This window comes from Podarcis pityusensis (assembly GCF_964106645.2).
Source record: "Podarcis pityusensis genome assembly, chromosome: 1".
Classification (NCBI taxonomy): Eukaryota; Metazoa; Chordata; class Lepidosauria; order Squamata; family Lacertidae; genus Podarcis; species Podarcis pityusensis.
Window position 1 is genome coordinate 4,341,793 of NC_138028.1, and position 16,261 is coordinate 4,358,053.

The 16,261-nt window shown below is 44.0% G+C and overlaps 1 protein-coding gene across 1 annotated transcript in view; it reads left to right on the top strand.

Moving 5' to 3' along the window:
- The window catches only part of ERO1A (endoplasmic reticulum oxidoreductase 1 alpha), a 34,448-nt gene that overhangs the window by 9,443 nt on the left and 8,744 nt on the right, over nucleotides 1-16,261 (top strand). The window contains 10 exon segments of the mRNA XM_080993451.1: nucleotides 35-154; nucleotides 368-451; nucleotides 3,758-3,799; nucleotides 6,555-6,631; nucleotides 7,946-8,019; nucleotides 9,685-9,805; nucleotides 12,569-12,615; nucleotides 13,144-13,161; nucleotides 14,740-14,766; nucleotides 15,371-15,463. Of these exon segments, the coding sequence (XP_080849577.1) occupies nucleotides 35-154; nucleotides 368-451; nucleotides 3,758-3,799; nucleotides 6,555-6,631; nucleotides 7,946-8,019; nucleotides 9,685-9,805; nucleotides 12,569-12,615; nucleotides 13,144-13,161; nucleotides 14,740-14,766; nucleotides 15,371-15,463 (703 nt within the window).

Sequence of the window (16,261 nt, forward strand, 5' to 3'; positions counted from 1 at the left end):
TTCCAGTCCTCATTGCTTCTTAATTTCTCCTCAGGTGACTGGCCATTTGGACGACTGTACTTGCGACGTTGAGACTATTGATAGCTACAACAACCGCAAGATTTTCCCTAGCCTGCAGAAACTTTTGGAAAGCGATTATTTCAGATATTACGAGGTAATGCTTATACTTTTCTTTTTTTTAATACCCCCCCCCCGCCCCAATGCCTTGGCAAACCATTTCTCAAAAGAAAAAACTGCGCTTGCCTCATCGGAATGCATATCGTAAATCTAAAAGTTTTTTCATCTTTTCCTGACAAGTTAAAATCTCTTGCCTGGAACTAAAAATCACCTAGACCAACCGAAGCAATTTCTGCCTTGATCTCTGCAGGTTAACCTAAAGAAGCCTTGTCCTTTTTGGAGCGACGACAGTCACTGTGGAATTAGAGACTGTGCTGTAAAGCCATGTCCATCGGTAAGTGCGAAACGTCGCAGAATCACAGAAGGGACCACGAGGGGCATCTAGTCCAACCCCCTGGCATGCAGGAATCTTTTGGCCTAATGTGGAGTTCAGACTCACGAAACCCTGAGATTAAGAGTCTCATGTTCTGCGCAGCTTGCAGACTTATCTTTTTTTTTTTTAAATGATATTTATTAAAGTTTCAAAGAATACAAAAACATAAAATAAAAATACAAGAAAATACAAAATACAGAAAAAAAAGAATAAAATTTTTAAGATATAACAAAAAAAATAAAAATAAAAGGAAACATACAAAATAGAAACAATTAAAAACACATCGTTAGTTTTCCATAACATATCTTCCTTTCACTTATTTCCCCGGACCTCCTCGTACCTCCCTTTTTTGTATTCCAGTTCAGTTTGTTAGTTCAGCAAATCCTTACCATTAAGCTTTTACCCATTTATAAAACCTTTTTTCGTATCTCTTAAAGCATTGCAGCTGGAAACCACTTAGTTTCTATCCAACATCCTTCTAAAATTCCTTAATTTTACAATATTTATGTAAATAGTCTTTAAATTTCTTCCAGTCTTCTTTCACCGTCTCTTCTCCCTGGTCTCGGATTCTGCCAGTCATTTCCGCCAATTCCATGTAGTCAATCACCTTCATCTGCCATTCTTCCAGAGTGGGTAGATCTTGTGTCTTCCAATACTTTGCAATGAGTATTCTTGCTGCTGTTGTGGCATACATAAAAAAATTTCTGTCCTTCTTTGGCACCAATTGGCCGATGATGCCCAGGAGAAAGGCCTCTGGTTTCTTCAAGAAGGTATATTTAAATACCTTTTTCAATTCATTATATATCATCTCCCAGAAAGCCTTAACCTGTGCTCGCTTCGGCAGCACATATACTAAAATTGGAACGATACAGAGAAGATTAGCATGGCCCCTGCGCAGACTTATCATATACAATAAGAGAACAAGAAGAACATACGTTTAGAGAAGATTGGAAAACGTTTATTGACTACATTGGGGGAAGGAAATTGTGTACAGTGGTACCTCGGGTTACATATGCTTCAGGTTACAGACTTCGCTAACCCAGAAATAATACCTTGGGTTAAGAACTTTGCTTCAGGATGAGAACAGAAATTGTGCTTTGTCAGCGCGGCGGCAGCAGGAGGCCCCATTAGCTAAAGTGGTGCTTCAGGTTAAGAATAGCTTCAGGTTAAGAACGGACCTCCGGAACTAATTAAGTACTTAACCTGAGGTACCACTGTACACTGGAAAACGTTGGCAGCATTAAGATAAATTCAACAGTGCAAATAAGTTTTGATGGATGTCATAATGGAAAAAAGATTGGTATAGCTTATGTAAAATATGCAGGGATTTGTTGTTGTTTAATCATTTAGTTGTGTCCGACTCTCCGTGACCCCATGGACCAGAGCACGTCAGGCACTCCTGTCTTCCACTGCCTCCCGCAGTTTGGTCAAACTCATGCTGGTAGCCTTGAGAACACCGTCCCACCATCTCGTCCTCTGTCATCCCCTTCTCCTTGTGCCCTCCATCTTTCCCAACATCAGGGTCTTTTCCAGGGAGTCCTCTCTTCTCATGAGGTGGCCAAAGTATTGGAGCCTCAGCTTCACAATCTGTCCTTCCAGTGAGCACTCAGGGCTGAGTTCCTGAAGAATGGACAGGTTTGATCTTTTTGCAGTCCATGGGACTCTCCAGAGTCTCCTCCAGCACCATAAGTCAAAAGCATCAATTTTTCGGCGATCAGCCTTCTTTATGGTCCAGCTTTCACTTCCATACATCACTACTGGGAAAACCATAGCTTGAACTATACGGACCTTTGTTGGCAAGGTGATGTCTCTGCTTTTTAAGATGCTGTCTAGGTTTGTCATTGCTTTTCTCCCAAGAAGCAGGCGTCTTTTAATTTCGTGACTGCTGTCCCCATCTCCAGTGATCATGGAGCCCAAGAAAGTAAAATCTCTCACTGCCTCCATTTCTTCTCCTTCTATTTGCCAGGAGGTGATGGGCCCAGTGGCCAGGATCTTCATTTTTTTGATGTTGAGCTTCAGACCATATTTTGTGCTCTCCTCTTTCACCCTCATTAAAAGGATCTTTAATTCCTCCTCCCTTTCTGCCATCAAGGTTGTGTCATCTGCATATCTGAGGCTGTTGATATTTCTTCCGGCAATCTTAATTCCGGCTTGGGATTCATCCAGCCCAGCCTTTCGCATGCAGGGATTTACAATTTTCAAAATGAAGAAGGGAAGTCACTGATTTTTTAGGGATGTTAAAAGGAGTATTTTAAATTGCTAAGCAGAAAAATTAATAAAAGACTTGAGGCAAGTGCCAAGCCCTAACACAGAACTGGCATCTCTTCTTACATTGTATGACATTCATTTGGGCAGATTCCTGTCTTGCGTTCGGATTAGGGACTCCTTGCACTGCAAGCAGATGCAATCAGGTTTGTGATTAGGGTTTCCTGCCAGGTTCTTGTCCCCAAACACAAGGTCTCGCTTGAGAGGAAGGAAGAGATATGTATTTAAAGGCTGCTGATGCCACAGGCTCAGTAGCAAGCAGAAGGCCTAGAAGTTGAGATCTGCGAGGAGAGGAGCATGGCCAGAGATTTGCAGCCGCCTTAAATCTCAGGTATCCAAGGACGCTGAATGTTAGAAGAATTGGGACAGATAAGAGAAAGGACTTATTCACCGCAGAGTTGATCTGTGGAACTCACTGCCACAAGAGGCAGCGATACCCACCAGCTGGGATGGTTTTAAAAGACTGGATAAATTCATGGAGGAGAGGGCTGCTGATGGCTGTTAGCGCCTTCTCTTTCCTCCTCCTCCTCCTCCTCCTCCTCCTGCTCTTCATCCATCTGGGGCTGCCAAACCGTGCCAAATCCTGGCAAGAGGGGACTGTGATAGCGAACCGCAAGTGGCGAGGGCAGGTGGAAACAGAGCCAAGCAAGGCCAGGGAGAAATGAAGGAGAAGGAGCTGAAGGACAGGGGTGCAGTTGAAATCCGTGCATCGCACGGGGTTTGACTCTGGGGGGTCCCTTCTAATTCTACGATTCTTTGATTCTATGAAATTTACAGAATACCAAACAGGGAAAACCTGCACCAAAGCAGCCTAATAATAATAATAATAATAATAATAATAATAATAATAATAATATATTATTTGTACCCCGCCCATCTGGCTGGGTTTCTCCAGCCACTTTTCTCATCCTGAAGCAAAGTTCTCCAGAACGAATTAAGTACTTAACCTGAGGTACCACTGTACAATGAAATGGGATTTTATTTTGCAACTTCTCTTTTCAGGATGAAGTCCCTGGCAGAATTAGGTCGGAGAGTCACAACAAGGTAAGTCCTGGGAGGGTCCCGGGCAAAACGGAGCTACTGGACTGTGACCTAGTTCTGCCCTATCCTGGGGGAAGATTAATAGAATTGTAGAGTTGGAAGGGTCATCTAGTCCAATCCCCTGCAGTGCAGGAATAGGCAGCTATCCCTTACGGGGATCGAACCTGCAACCTTGGCGTTATCAGCACCATGCTTTAACCAACGGAGCTACCGGCAGTTCATAACTCAGTTGGTAGAGCACCAGCTTTGCATGTAGAAGGATCTCAGTGCAGTCCCCAGCATCTCCAGTTAGGGCCGGGACTGCCTGAAGCCCTGGAGAGCTGCTGCCTGCCAGTGTAGACAATATTGAGCTGGAAGGACCAAAGGCCTTGTCTCCGTATAAGGCAGCTTCCTTTGTTCCTGGCTATGGCATTTCTTTTTGGAAAAGAAATGAGGTGAGGTTTTTTGAGTCATCATGGCCGCCTAGCAAGTATCAGCTGAAGGTTTGGCCGGAAGTAGTAAGCACACACATACCTATTTATTTAATGCCGAGAATTTATATATACCGTTCGTGATGTGAGGTGAGAATAATCTCCGGAGAATATTCTCGAGAATGAGAATATTCTCTGCTAGGAAATTCTCTGGGGAGTATTCTCCCCAAACTGTAAATTCTAATGTAAGAACCAGTTTTACAACCCACATTTTAAAAACCTAGTAATAAATCAAGCTGTGATATTGCTAGTGTAAGTAATGAATAATGATTTTTTTTTGATCCAGTTACATTACTGGGCATTGTGTCATTCACCATTGGCAGTTCTGAAATGTGAGCTACAGAAAACATTCTTTATTTTAGTTTTAAAAATGCTATTCATTTAATTTGATGAACATTTGAATGCATATATATTTCAACTATATGTAAAGTTGATAGTAAATATACAGTTAGTGGCAGGCTTAGTGATTAACGTGAGTCATTCACATTGAATTTTCAATTTCAAGTTTGGTGCCAAAAAACCCAAAGAATGTGAATTCACTTCATTGCCCCATTGAATAAAAGTATCTGTTCAGTTTTTGGTTGCCATCGGAACAAGTTTACCCACGAATAAACATGTATATGAACTAATTATATCATTTTCAATGCATTAAAATGAATATTCTCCTATTTTAAATGAAAATTTTCTAATATTCTCATTAATTTAACATTGCTATATACCATCAGTGGTGTAGCGTGGGGTGCAGAATGGTTAGGGGTGCAAAAGTTCAACATCCAGTTGTGTCGCTGGGCTCTGTTCAAAACGGCTTCCCCGTGCGAACCAGTGACATAACCAGACAATTCAACAACTCTTCTTATTTTTGCAACTCCGATCTCCTGGGTAACACGGATGCCATTAGGCAGTTGAATGCGCATGCGTACGCCGTCCATTTCCCTCCCTCCAAACCCCATTCCTCCGCGTGGCCCCGAACGCTGGCAACCCACGTTATGCCACGGCCCACCATTCTTGGATTAGCTATTTCCGGGGCGTTCACGCCCATGAGATTTCACCAAACGCACCCTCTCTTTCCCCCACAAAAGTTGCTGCACCAAAACAATGGGAGAATGACCTAGGCTATGAGATTAACCCCACTCAATGGACCAGAATGTGGTCTAAACCCCCCTTTAAATCCATATCAACGATAAGAAAAGAACTCACTCTAAAACTCACCTACAGGTGGTACCTAACACCAAGAAAACTAGCGCTAATACGCCCAGGAACCTCACCAAAATGCTGGAGAGGGTCACCTCCACAGGCACATACCTCCACATGTGGTGGGAGTGCCCCCAAACCCAACTATTCTGGACAACAACCATACGAGAAATATGTAAAATAACTAAGCAAGTATTAGAAATCACCCCAGAATTGGCCCTACCAAACATCTTCAAAGATAACAATGCCCATTTACACCACAAAGAACTCATAACCCACCTACTTTCAGCAGCCAGAAACACCATAACCAAACACTGGAGAGACCTGTCAGGAGTAAACATGGACCAATGGTACCAAATAGTATGGGAAACAGCCTTACTAGAAAAATTAACCAATAAACTGAAACTGACACGGGAACAATAGAAGAAGACGCCTTCACCCTGGTATGGCTCCCCTTTATCACATACACAGCCCAACAAGACAATGACAAGAATCCACCAACAGCATACAAATCAATATGGCTAACCTGATCCAAAACACCACCCCCACCCCACTCACACATGAAAACAAAGACCACCACAGCTAACCACAAATGAATAACTGCACCCATGGCCAACCCCAACCTCTCTCACCACCAAAGGAACACAAGTGAACAGCAGAGAACCTGCACAAGCAACACTGACACCAAACCCCACATATATTAAGTAAAATAGAAACATCGCCACCCGATCCCACCTCCACCCATCTTCCACCCCCTCCCCCTTTTCTTCCTAACATCTCAACAAACGAAACTGATTTGTAAAAATGTTACATGGAAAAAATACAAGAGAGAGACATTACGCATACTTTTGTAAATCAGAAAATCTTTAATAAAAATACAAAAAAAAAAAAAAAGAGAAGTCGCCGCACCAGTTTGGCTAGCTCATAAAGCTGCGACGTGGGTGGTCTGGATAGGTGCAGATGTGACTTCCTGGGTGGTCCGTGGGCTGGCTGGTAGCTTTCTTCTGCCTTGGTTGGGTTTGGTGACTCCTGGTGGCCTTCTCCACGGCAGTGGACTCTAATCAGCTTGAAAGCAAACCTGTTGTTTTGCTTTGCAGTATTCTGAAGCCGCTGCCCACCTCGCTGAGGACTGCGAAGAAGCTGAGAGACTTGGAGCCGTTGATGGATCCCTGAGGTGCGATGTCTTCATCTCGATAAACTGGGGCGGCCTGCGAGGCAGGGTAGCTGCTGGTGTTTATTAATCCCGAAAGCTGCAGAGACTTTCCTGCAAGCTCCCTTCTCGCTGTTTTGAATCCCACGGGCGCCTGAATAATAATAATTATAATAATAATTTATTATTTATACCCCGCCCATCTGGCTGGGCTTCCCCGGCCACTCTGGGCGGCTTCCAAAAGAATATTAAAATACTATAATACATCAAACATTAAAAGCTTCCCGAAACAGGGCTGCCTTCAGATGTCTTCTAAAAGCCTGGTAGTTGTTGTTCTCTTTGACATCTGGTGGGAGGGTGTTCCACAGGGAAGGCGCCACTACTGAGAAGGCCCTCTGCCTGATCCCCTGTAACCTCACTTCTCGCAGTGAGGGAACCGCCAGAAGGCCCTCAGTGCTGGACCTGAGTGTCCGGGTAGAACGATGGAGGTGGAGACGCTCCTTCAGATATACTGGGCCAAGGCCGTTTAGGGCTTTGAAGGTCAGCACCAACACTTTGAATTGTGCTCGGAAACGTACTCGGAAACGAAGATCACAAAGGCGACAGGAAGCGTCCAAATCACACCTGCAAGGCCACATCTGCACCGCACACCTAAATCACTACGATACCACTTTATAAACAGTCATGGCTCCCCCCAGAGAATCCTGGGAGTTTGTGCTGGGAGTTGTTCGGAGACCCCCTTTATTCCCCTCCCAAAGCTACAATTCCCAGAGTGGTTTAAACCACCACCATCACCATTTTTTATTTGTATGCCGCCTTTCCACAGTTAAAAAAAACAATGCTCAAGGCGGCTTACAGCATAACAAGATTTACATAATTACAAAAAATAAACCACATCAGAAAAATACACAACCAAATGGGAAACAATTTCCACATAAATCAAAATTGTATAGTTGGAAGGGACCACAGGGGTCACCTATAATGGTTATTTTATTATGATTATTTTACTATTAGGCTGTCTGTCATCATGTTTTTTTATAAGGTTTTTCTGTAATGTGTTTTTAATGTTGTACACCGCCCTGGGAACTTCTGGTACAGGGCAGTATATAAATTGAATGATAATGGTAATAGTAATTATTGTTGTTGTTGTTGCTGTTACAGCCCTGTGCAATGTAGGAATATTTCGCCTACTTGGGGCTCGAATCTGTGCCCCTGAGATTAAGAGTTTCATCCTCTACCAAATGAGTTATTCCAATTGTTTTTAATATTATGTAATAATGCTATAACCTGGGACAAATGAAACATCTAGTGACAAATATTTTCTTGCTTGATTTGCAGTGAGGAAACGGCGAGGGCTGTGATTCGATGGACTCGGCACGATGATTCTGCAGACAGCTTTTGCGAAGTGGACGGTATTGGCTGTTGTGGTTTAACATGTTTCTGTCCCACCTTCCTCCCAAGTTGGGATATTTCCTGGGGTTTTTTTTTAACTCCTGCGCTTAACGCAGCTGGAAGAATTTTATTTTAAAAAACCCAAATTCTTCTAGACTCGTGTCGCGTAAATAGGGACAGCAGTGTTATTCGTTTGTTTGTTGCCTTGTTGCTGTTGATGTCAGCTTTTAAAAACCCTCGAATTAAACCCGGCTGGTGGAGGCAGGGGGACGTAAAAATGAAAAAGGAAGGCGTGTGGGGAGAGAGAGAGAGCAGGGCAAAGACGTAAATAGACCTCATCAGTATGCCACATGCCCAGTCGTGTGGGGCAAACAATAGCTGTTCTCAGGCAATCGTTGTGCAGCTGTGGAACTCATTGCCACAGGAGACAGCAATGGCTAACAAGCTGGATGGCTTTAAAAGGGAATTAGGCAGATTCATGGAGGAAGAAAGGGCTATCAATGGCTGTTGTTGTTTAGTTGTTTAGTCGTGTCCGACTATTTGTGACCCCCTGGACCAGAGCACCCAGGCACTCCTGTCTTCCACTGCCTCCCGCAGTTTGGTCAAATTCATGCTGGTGGCTTCGAGAACACTGTCCCACCATCTTGTTCTCTGTCGTCCCCTTCTCCTTGTGCCCTCCATCTTCCCCAACATCAGGGTCTTTTCCAGGGAGTCTTCACTTCTCATGAGGTGGCCAAAGTACTGGAGCCTCAGCTTCAGGATCTGTCCTTCCAGTGAGCACTCAGGGCTGATTTCCTTCAGAATGAATCGGTTGGATCTTCTTGCGGTCCTTTAGTTTTACCTATGGAGTATCCACAGCTTTACAGGGACGCGGGTGGCGCTGTGGGTTAAACCACAGAGCCTAGGACTTGCCGATCAGAAGGTCGGCGGTTCGAATCCCCACGATGGGGTGAGCTCCCGTTGCTCGGTCCCTGCTCCTGCCAGCCTAGCAGTTTGAAAGCACATCAAAGTGCAAGTAGATAAATAGGAACCGCTACGGCAGGAAGGTAAACGGCATTTTCGTGCGCCGCTCTGGTTTGCCAGAAGCGGCTTAGTCATGCTGGCCACATGACCCGGAAGCTGTACGCTGGCTCCCACGGCCAATAAAGCGAGATGAGCGCCGCAACCCCAGAGTCGGTCACGACTGGACCTAATGGTCGGGGTCTCGTTACCTTTATCCACAGCTTTACAGAGGTCAGTATCCTGTCCCTTTCTTGCAGGCTGAAATGGTACAGCTCTGCAACGGAGATATCGCATGAGTCTTCTTGCTTGAGCTCTCAGACCAGGCAATTTCAAAAGCAAGAAGGTTATTGGCTGGAGAACACATAGGAGCGAGGGAAGGAAGGAAATATGGGGACTGTTATTTACGTGCAGCTTCCCCCAAAGACAACATTTGATACAACCAACACAGTCCATAATCCTTGAAATGTTCCTAAAATGGAGTCTAAACCTTGGGCTGGTCACACTTCTCTGAAGTCTCTCAGCCCCACTCACCTCACAGAGTGTTCGTTGTGGGGGAGGAAGGGAAAGGAGATTGTAAGCTGCTTTGAGACTCCTTCAGGTAGTGATAAAGCAGGATATCAAATCCAAACTCCTCCTCTTCTTATGTCTTTCTGATTAAAATACGGAAATGTCTTTTTTCTTAGATATCCAGTCTCCAGAAGCGGAGTACGTGGATTTGCTTCTCAATCCAGAAGGTTACACTGGCTACAAGGGACCTGAAGCCTGGAAAATCTGGAACAGCATCTATGAAGAAAACTGTTTCAAGTAGGTTCCTTTTGATTGGCTGGATTCTGAGATTTATTAAATTAAAAACACACACACATCCTTTTACAGCCCATGGTTTCCTGCCATGGGGTTATTTGCTTGTGTATAAAATGCTTATCGCCCAATAATAGAAAGCATAACTTTTTCTATCAAAAAAGTGCATGTGCTCTGCATGTTTTTATTGGAAGCCTTGTCTATTCATATGAATGTGTATAAGGTTATATCCAATTGTATAAATTGTCTGTAATTTTTTATTCAAACAAACAAGTTCAAAGTAATAGTAAAAACAGTCATAAAAGCAGGAAGAATAAAATTACAAGATAAGAAGAAGAAGAAGAAGAAGAAAAAGAAGAAGAGGTTGCATTTTATTTGAAATTGTATTTATATCTGTAACAGCTTTTGCTTGCTTTTATATATGCAATAGTTGTTTTATATTTTTATTGTATTTTGAGGTGGCTTCAAAGTGCCTCCTAGGAAGTGATTTGTTAATTAATTAATTACTAATGGATTGCATTTGCATTTGTAATAGCAATTATATTTTAAAACGTTTAAAAATACATTATAAATCATAAAAAAGCTTATCGCCTGCCTCTCAAATCTGCTTTCTTAGATGACCTTTAACAAAAAAATTAACATCCGTACGAGAAATAAAAGCAAAAAACAAACTCATCCTAAAGCAGCAGTAAAAGCAGCCAAATTGCAAAAAGTCTACAGCACCCAAAGACCCATCAAATAAGGTCACGGCAATCCTGACATGCGCCCATAATTTTAAATGTTTCAGTAGGAAAATACAAAGAACTCGGTTTAAAAGCTTGAACAAATAGGCTTTTGGCACCAGTGTAAAATGCTGTGATCATGGCAGGCGATAGGTTAAATGGTTAAGGGGAGGGTGTCCCAACTCCCAGGGGGCCACAGCCAAAAAGACCCTGCTGTTTGCTGCTGTTTGCCTTTCTTCCATAGACGCAGGTGTTGAATTAAGATGTCGAATGACTATCTTGACAACTGGGCAAGATTCACAGTGGGGAGTAAGCTGACCTTTGCTAACCCAGCACCCGCCATATTTTTTGGGACTACAACTCCCATCATCCCCAGCCAGCGCAGCAAAGGCTGCCGCAATAAGCAGACTCTTTGCAGGCACCTGGCTCGTAATAATAATAATAATAATAAGAATAATAGCAATAATAGTAATAATGATAATAATAATAATAATATAGTATTTATACCCCGCCCATCTGGCTGAGTTTCCCCAGCCACTCTGGGCGGCTTCCAATCAAATGTTAAAAACAGTGCAGCATTAAATATTAAAAACTTCTCTGAACAGGGCTGTCTTCAGATGTCTTTTAAAGATAGGATAGCTGCTTATTTCCTTTACATCTGGTGGTAGGGCATTCTACAGGGCGGGCGCCACTACTGAGAAGGCCCTCTGCCTGGTTCCCTGTAACCGCACTTCTCGCAATGAGGGAACCACCAGAAGGCCCTCGGCGCTGGATCTCAGTGTCCGGGCTGAACGATGGGGGTGGAGACGCTCCTTCAGGTATACAGGACCGAGGCCGTTTAGGGCTTTCAAGGTCAGCACCAACACTTTGAATTGTGCTTGGAAACATACTGGGAGCCAATGCAGATCTCTCAGAACCGGTGTTATGTGGTCCCGGCGGCCACTCCCAGTCACCAGTCTAGCTGCCGCATTCTGGATTAATTGCAGTTTCCGGGTCACCTTCAAAGGTAGCCCCACATAGAGCGCATTGCAGTAGTCCAGAACATGGGCTTTGTAAGTCTGCGTTCTGAATTGCCTCTAGAAACGGACGAGTTTCCTGTGAAGTTCTTTTAAAGAGTTGGCATGATGTGTTCCCTAACACATGATGGAAGGATTGTATCTCAGCTGTGAAATATTGGAATTGTGTACAGGTTACTTTTGCCTTCAGAACTTGAGCCAAGGGTAGCCTAGGACGGGGCCTTTTCGGTGGTGGCACCCTGTTGGTGGAAAGTCACCCAAGCAGAGATGTTCCTTTAGCAGGCAACAGTCAGCACGAGTTTATTTCCCTGGCCTTTTGGGAAGAATGTTTGCTCTCTCCCACAGTCGATTGGCTTGTTTTAGTGATGGCTTTTTAATAGAGATCGTTTCTTTTTCCCCCCCAAATAATATTTATTATTTTCAGTAGATAAACATAGGGGAAAAAAAGATTAACAATAATAAAAACAAACAAAGAATAAAAGAAAAAGAGAAAAGAGAAAAAAGATACATACAGCATATTACCACTTAATTAATTAAAATTAAGTACCATCCATCTTCATAAACATAGTATTTGACTTCCTCGAATCTCTTCCATCCGAATTTCTTAGTAATTATATGTAGCAGTTTCCAATATCAGTGTTTCAAAAGACCATATCACAGTCCTAATCATATTACCGTACATAACTTTCTTTATCGTACATTTTCTTATTTATAAATTTAATTCCAGTTTAATCCTAGGCCTAATTGTTTCTTTCAAGTGGTTACATATCTTTAATATTACAATATTTATTCAAATAGTCTTTAAATTTCTTCTAGTCTTCTTGGTGTTCCTCTTCTTTCTGGTCGCGGATTCTCCCGGTGAGATCAGCCAGCTCCATAAACTCCATCATCTTCATTATTAGAGATCGTTTCTGGGGGGGGAAACGTATGTCACCTGGAAATCTGATGGAATGGTGGAATACAAATGTCTTTTAAAAAATTAAAGCACCCTTTTGATTAATTTTTTTAAAAAATACTTCTTTGTCTCCTAGACCTCAGTCCGTAAAAAGGCCTTTAAATCCCCTGGCTTCTGGAAGAGGTGAGTTCATATTTTGTTTGACACTGCCTGCTTGATAGTGCTGTAAAATCAGTTTTTATAGAAATACAGTTTTAAAAAAAAAATTGGGGAAAGCAGCTGATACAAATGAGAGAACAGTTAAAGAGCCTGAAGATTTTGCCAGGCGTGCAGAAAGATAGCGAGGAATTCGGTTTGGAATTAGCCGCAGATTTCAGAATCCCCAGGGTTTCAATTTTCATTGAACCAAAAAGTAGAGTTTCTAGTCCCTGTGGATGCAAATCTAGACTTGAAATGTATGCTGGCAATGACTGTGTAGTGGCTGCATAAGATTCCCCATTATGGTAGGATATAGTCAAATAAGACAGGAAATGCAAATTTGTATAATAACGCAGGACTGGGATGCAGAATTTTAATACCTTATAATGCAGAATATACTTAGTCCTCATCTTAGGTGGTCAGCCAAATAATCTAGACATGCAGGGGGAAGTTGTTGCTCCTTTTTGAAAGTGTAGTGTGAGTGGTAACATTATCTTTTTCTTAAATTTGCAGCTGCAGGAGAAAATGAAGGTGAGTCTCTCTCCAGCTGGGGCCACGAAGGACAAATTTCACGGAGGACAGAAAGCCTAGTTCCTGCTGTCAATTAATTCCATGTTCCATATTATTTCAACATAACTTTGAAATAAACAACTTATATCAAGTAAAGTAATATTCAATAATCCATTAGAATACAATAAAAAGGTAAAGGAGCCCTGACAGTTAAGTCCAGTCGCGGACGACTCTGGGGTTGCGGCGCTCATCTCGCTTTACAGGCCGAGGGAGCCGGCGTTTGTCTGCAGACAGCTTTCCAGGTCATGTGGCCAGCAGGACTAAGCCGCTTCTGGTGAACCAGAGCAGCGCACGGAAATGCCGTTTACCTTCCCGCTAGAAAGCGGTCCCTATTTACTTGCACTTTGACGTGCTTTCGAACTGCTAGGTTGGCAGAAGCTGGTACTGAGCAATGGGAGCTCACTCCATTGCAGGGATTTGAACCACCAACCTTACGATCTGTCCGCGAATGGTCCGGGAACCAGCGTGTTTTTACATGAGTAGAATGTGTCCTTTTATTTAAAATGCATCTCTGGGTTATTTGTGGGGCATAGGAATTTGATCATTTTTTTCCTTTTCAAAATATAATCCGGCCCCCCACAAGGTCTGAGGGACAGTGGACCGGCCCCCTGCTGAAAAAGTTTGCTGACCCCTGATATATAATGTCTGTGGCAGCAACTCTGTTCTGAAGCCTCCTAGGGCTGGAGAGCGAGGGGCGAGGCAGGTGGAAAAAGCCATCGCCTGACGGCCAGCACAAAACCTCTCTCCCCGGCTCCCATCGCGCTTGACCACTGGCCATGCCAGCTGCGGCCGATGGCAGTTGGACGCCAGCAGCATCTAGAAGCACCAGGGAAGTTGGAAGTCAGGTTCATAATCTGGGGCCAAGGTCCCCTTTGGTCTGAATCCTAGCAGGGCTGTTGTGTTTAGCCCAGCCTTTTCCAACTTGGAGTTGCGCTCGCTGTGGCTGATGGGACTTGTAGTTAATAATAATAATAATAATAATAATAATTTGTTATTTATACCCCGCCCGTCTGGCCGGGCCTCCCCAGCCACCCTGGGCGACTTCCAACAAAAGATTAAAATACAGTAGTCCATCAAACATTAAAAGCTTCCCTAAACAGGGCTGCCTTCAGATGTCTTCTAAAAGTCTGGTAGTTGTTCTTCTCTTTGACATCTGGTGGGAGGGCGTTCCACAGGGCGGGTGCCACTACCAAGAAGGCCCTCTGTCTGGTTCCCTGTAACTTGGCTTTTCGCAGTGAGGGAACCGCCAGAAGGCCTTCAGAGCTGGACCTCAGTGTCCGGGCAGAACGATGGGGGTGGAGACGTTCCTTCAGGTATACTGGACTGAGACCGTTTAGGGCTTTCAAGGTCAACACCGACACTTTGAATTGTGCTCGGAAACGTACTGGGAGCCAGTGTAAAATATCTGGAAGAGGCAGGAGGTTGACAGAGGCCAATTACAACCTCTGCTTTGCACGCAACAAATGTGATTTTTTAAAACATTCACCTTTCTCTCATGGAAGAATCCTCCTGACTATTGTCTTGTTTCTGTATTTCCAGGGAACATGTTTTACAGCTGGCTGCAAGGTACCCACCTTTTCCTGTTTGCTTCGCTCTCGATAACCAAGGCAATATTGTATTATTTATTACAACGCTGTTATTAGTAGCATTAGCATTATTTTAACGTACAGTGGTGCCTCGCAAGACGAAATTAATCCGTTCCGCGAGTCTCTTCGTCTAGCGGTTTTTTCGTCTTGCGAAGCAACCCTATTAGCGGCTTAGCGGATTAGCACTACTAGCGGTTTAGCGGCTATTAAAGGCTTAGCAGCTTAGCTGCTAAAAGGCTATTAGCGGCTTAGCGGCTTAGAAAAAGGGGGGGGGGAAGCGAAAAAAAATCTCAAGACTCGCAAGACATTTTCGTCTTGCGAAGCAAGCCCATAGGGAAATTCGTCTTGCGAAGCAACTCAAAAACGGAAAACCCTTTCGTCTAGCGGGTTTTCCGTCTTGCGAGGCATTCGTCTTGCGGGCCACCACTGTATTACCTACCCTTCTTCCAAACTGCAGATTGCATCAGTTTAAAACACAGTATAGAAACCTACACTGCATTTATTCCATTGCCCAATTTTTATACTCTCAGCTGCAAGTGTGCTCCCTTCCTTCCTTTTTCAATATCTCTGAATATTTCTTGCAGGTGTCTGTGTGGAAAAGAGGGCTTTCTACAGGCTCATTTCGGGCCTCCATGCCAGCATTAACATCCATCTCAGCGCCAGGTACCTTTTGGAAGGTACTGCATTCTAATTCCTTTGGGGAGGCGATTGTTTTTTTGCTTGTTTTGCTGTTACTTATTTTGTGTGCAGGACCGTCCTGCAGCCAATCGGAAGCTGCGCTGGACATCCGGCTTCCGGAAATCGTTCGAAAACTGGAACACTCACTTCCGGGTTTCGATCGTTCAGGAGCCAAGGCGTGCGGCTTCCAAGGTATGACTGTACAGTGGTACCTCGGAAGTCGAACGGAATCCGTTCCAGAAGTCCGTTCGACTTCCAAAATGTTCAGAAACCAAGGTGCGACTTCCGATTGGCTGCAGGAAGCTCCAATCGGAAGCCGCGTCGGATGTTTGGGTTTCAAAGAACATTCGCAAACCGGAACACTCGGTTTGCGGCATTCGGGAGCCAAAACATTCGACTCACAAGGCCTTCGCGAACCAAGGTATGACTGTATATAAATTTAACTAATAATAATAATAATACAGTCATACCTCGGGTTACAGACGCTTCAGGTTGTGTTTTTTCGGGTTGCGGGCTGCCGAAACCCGGAAGTACCAGAACAGGTTACTTCCGAGTCTCGGCAGTCGCGCATGCGCAGAAGTGCTAAATCGCACTTTGCGCATGTGCAGAAGGGCCAAATCACAACCAGCGCGTGTGCAGACGCAGGGTGCGAACGTGCATCCCACATGGATCACGTTCGCAACCCGAGCGTCCACTGTACATGGTACCTCGGTTTAAGGACAGTCCTGTTTGAGAGCAATTCGGTTTACGAACTCCGCAAAACCAGAAGTAGTGTCCCGGTTTGCGAACTTACTTTG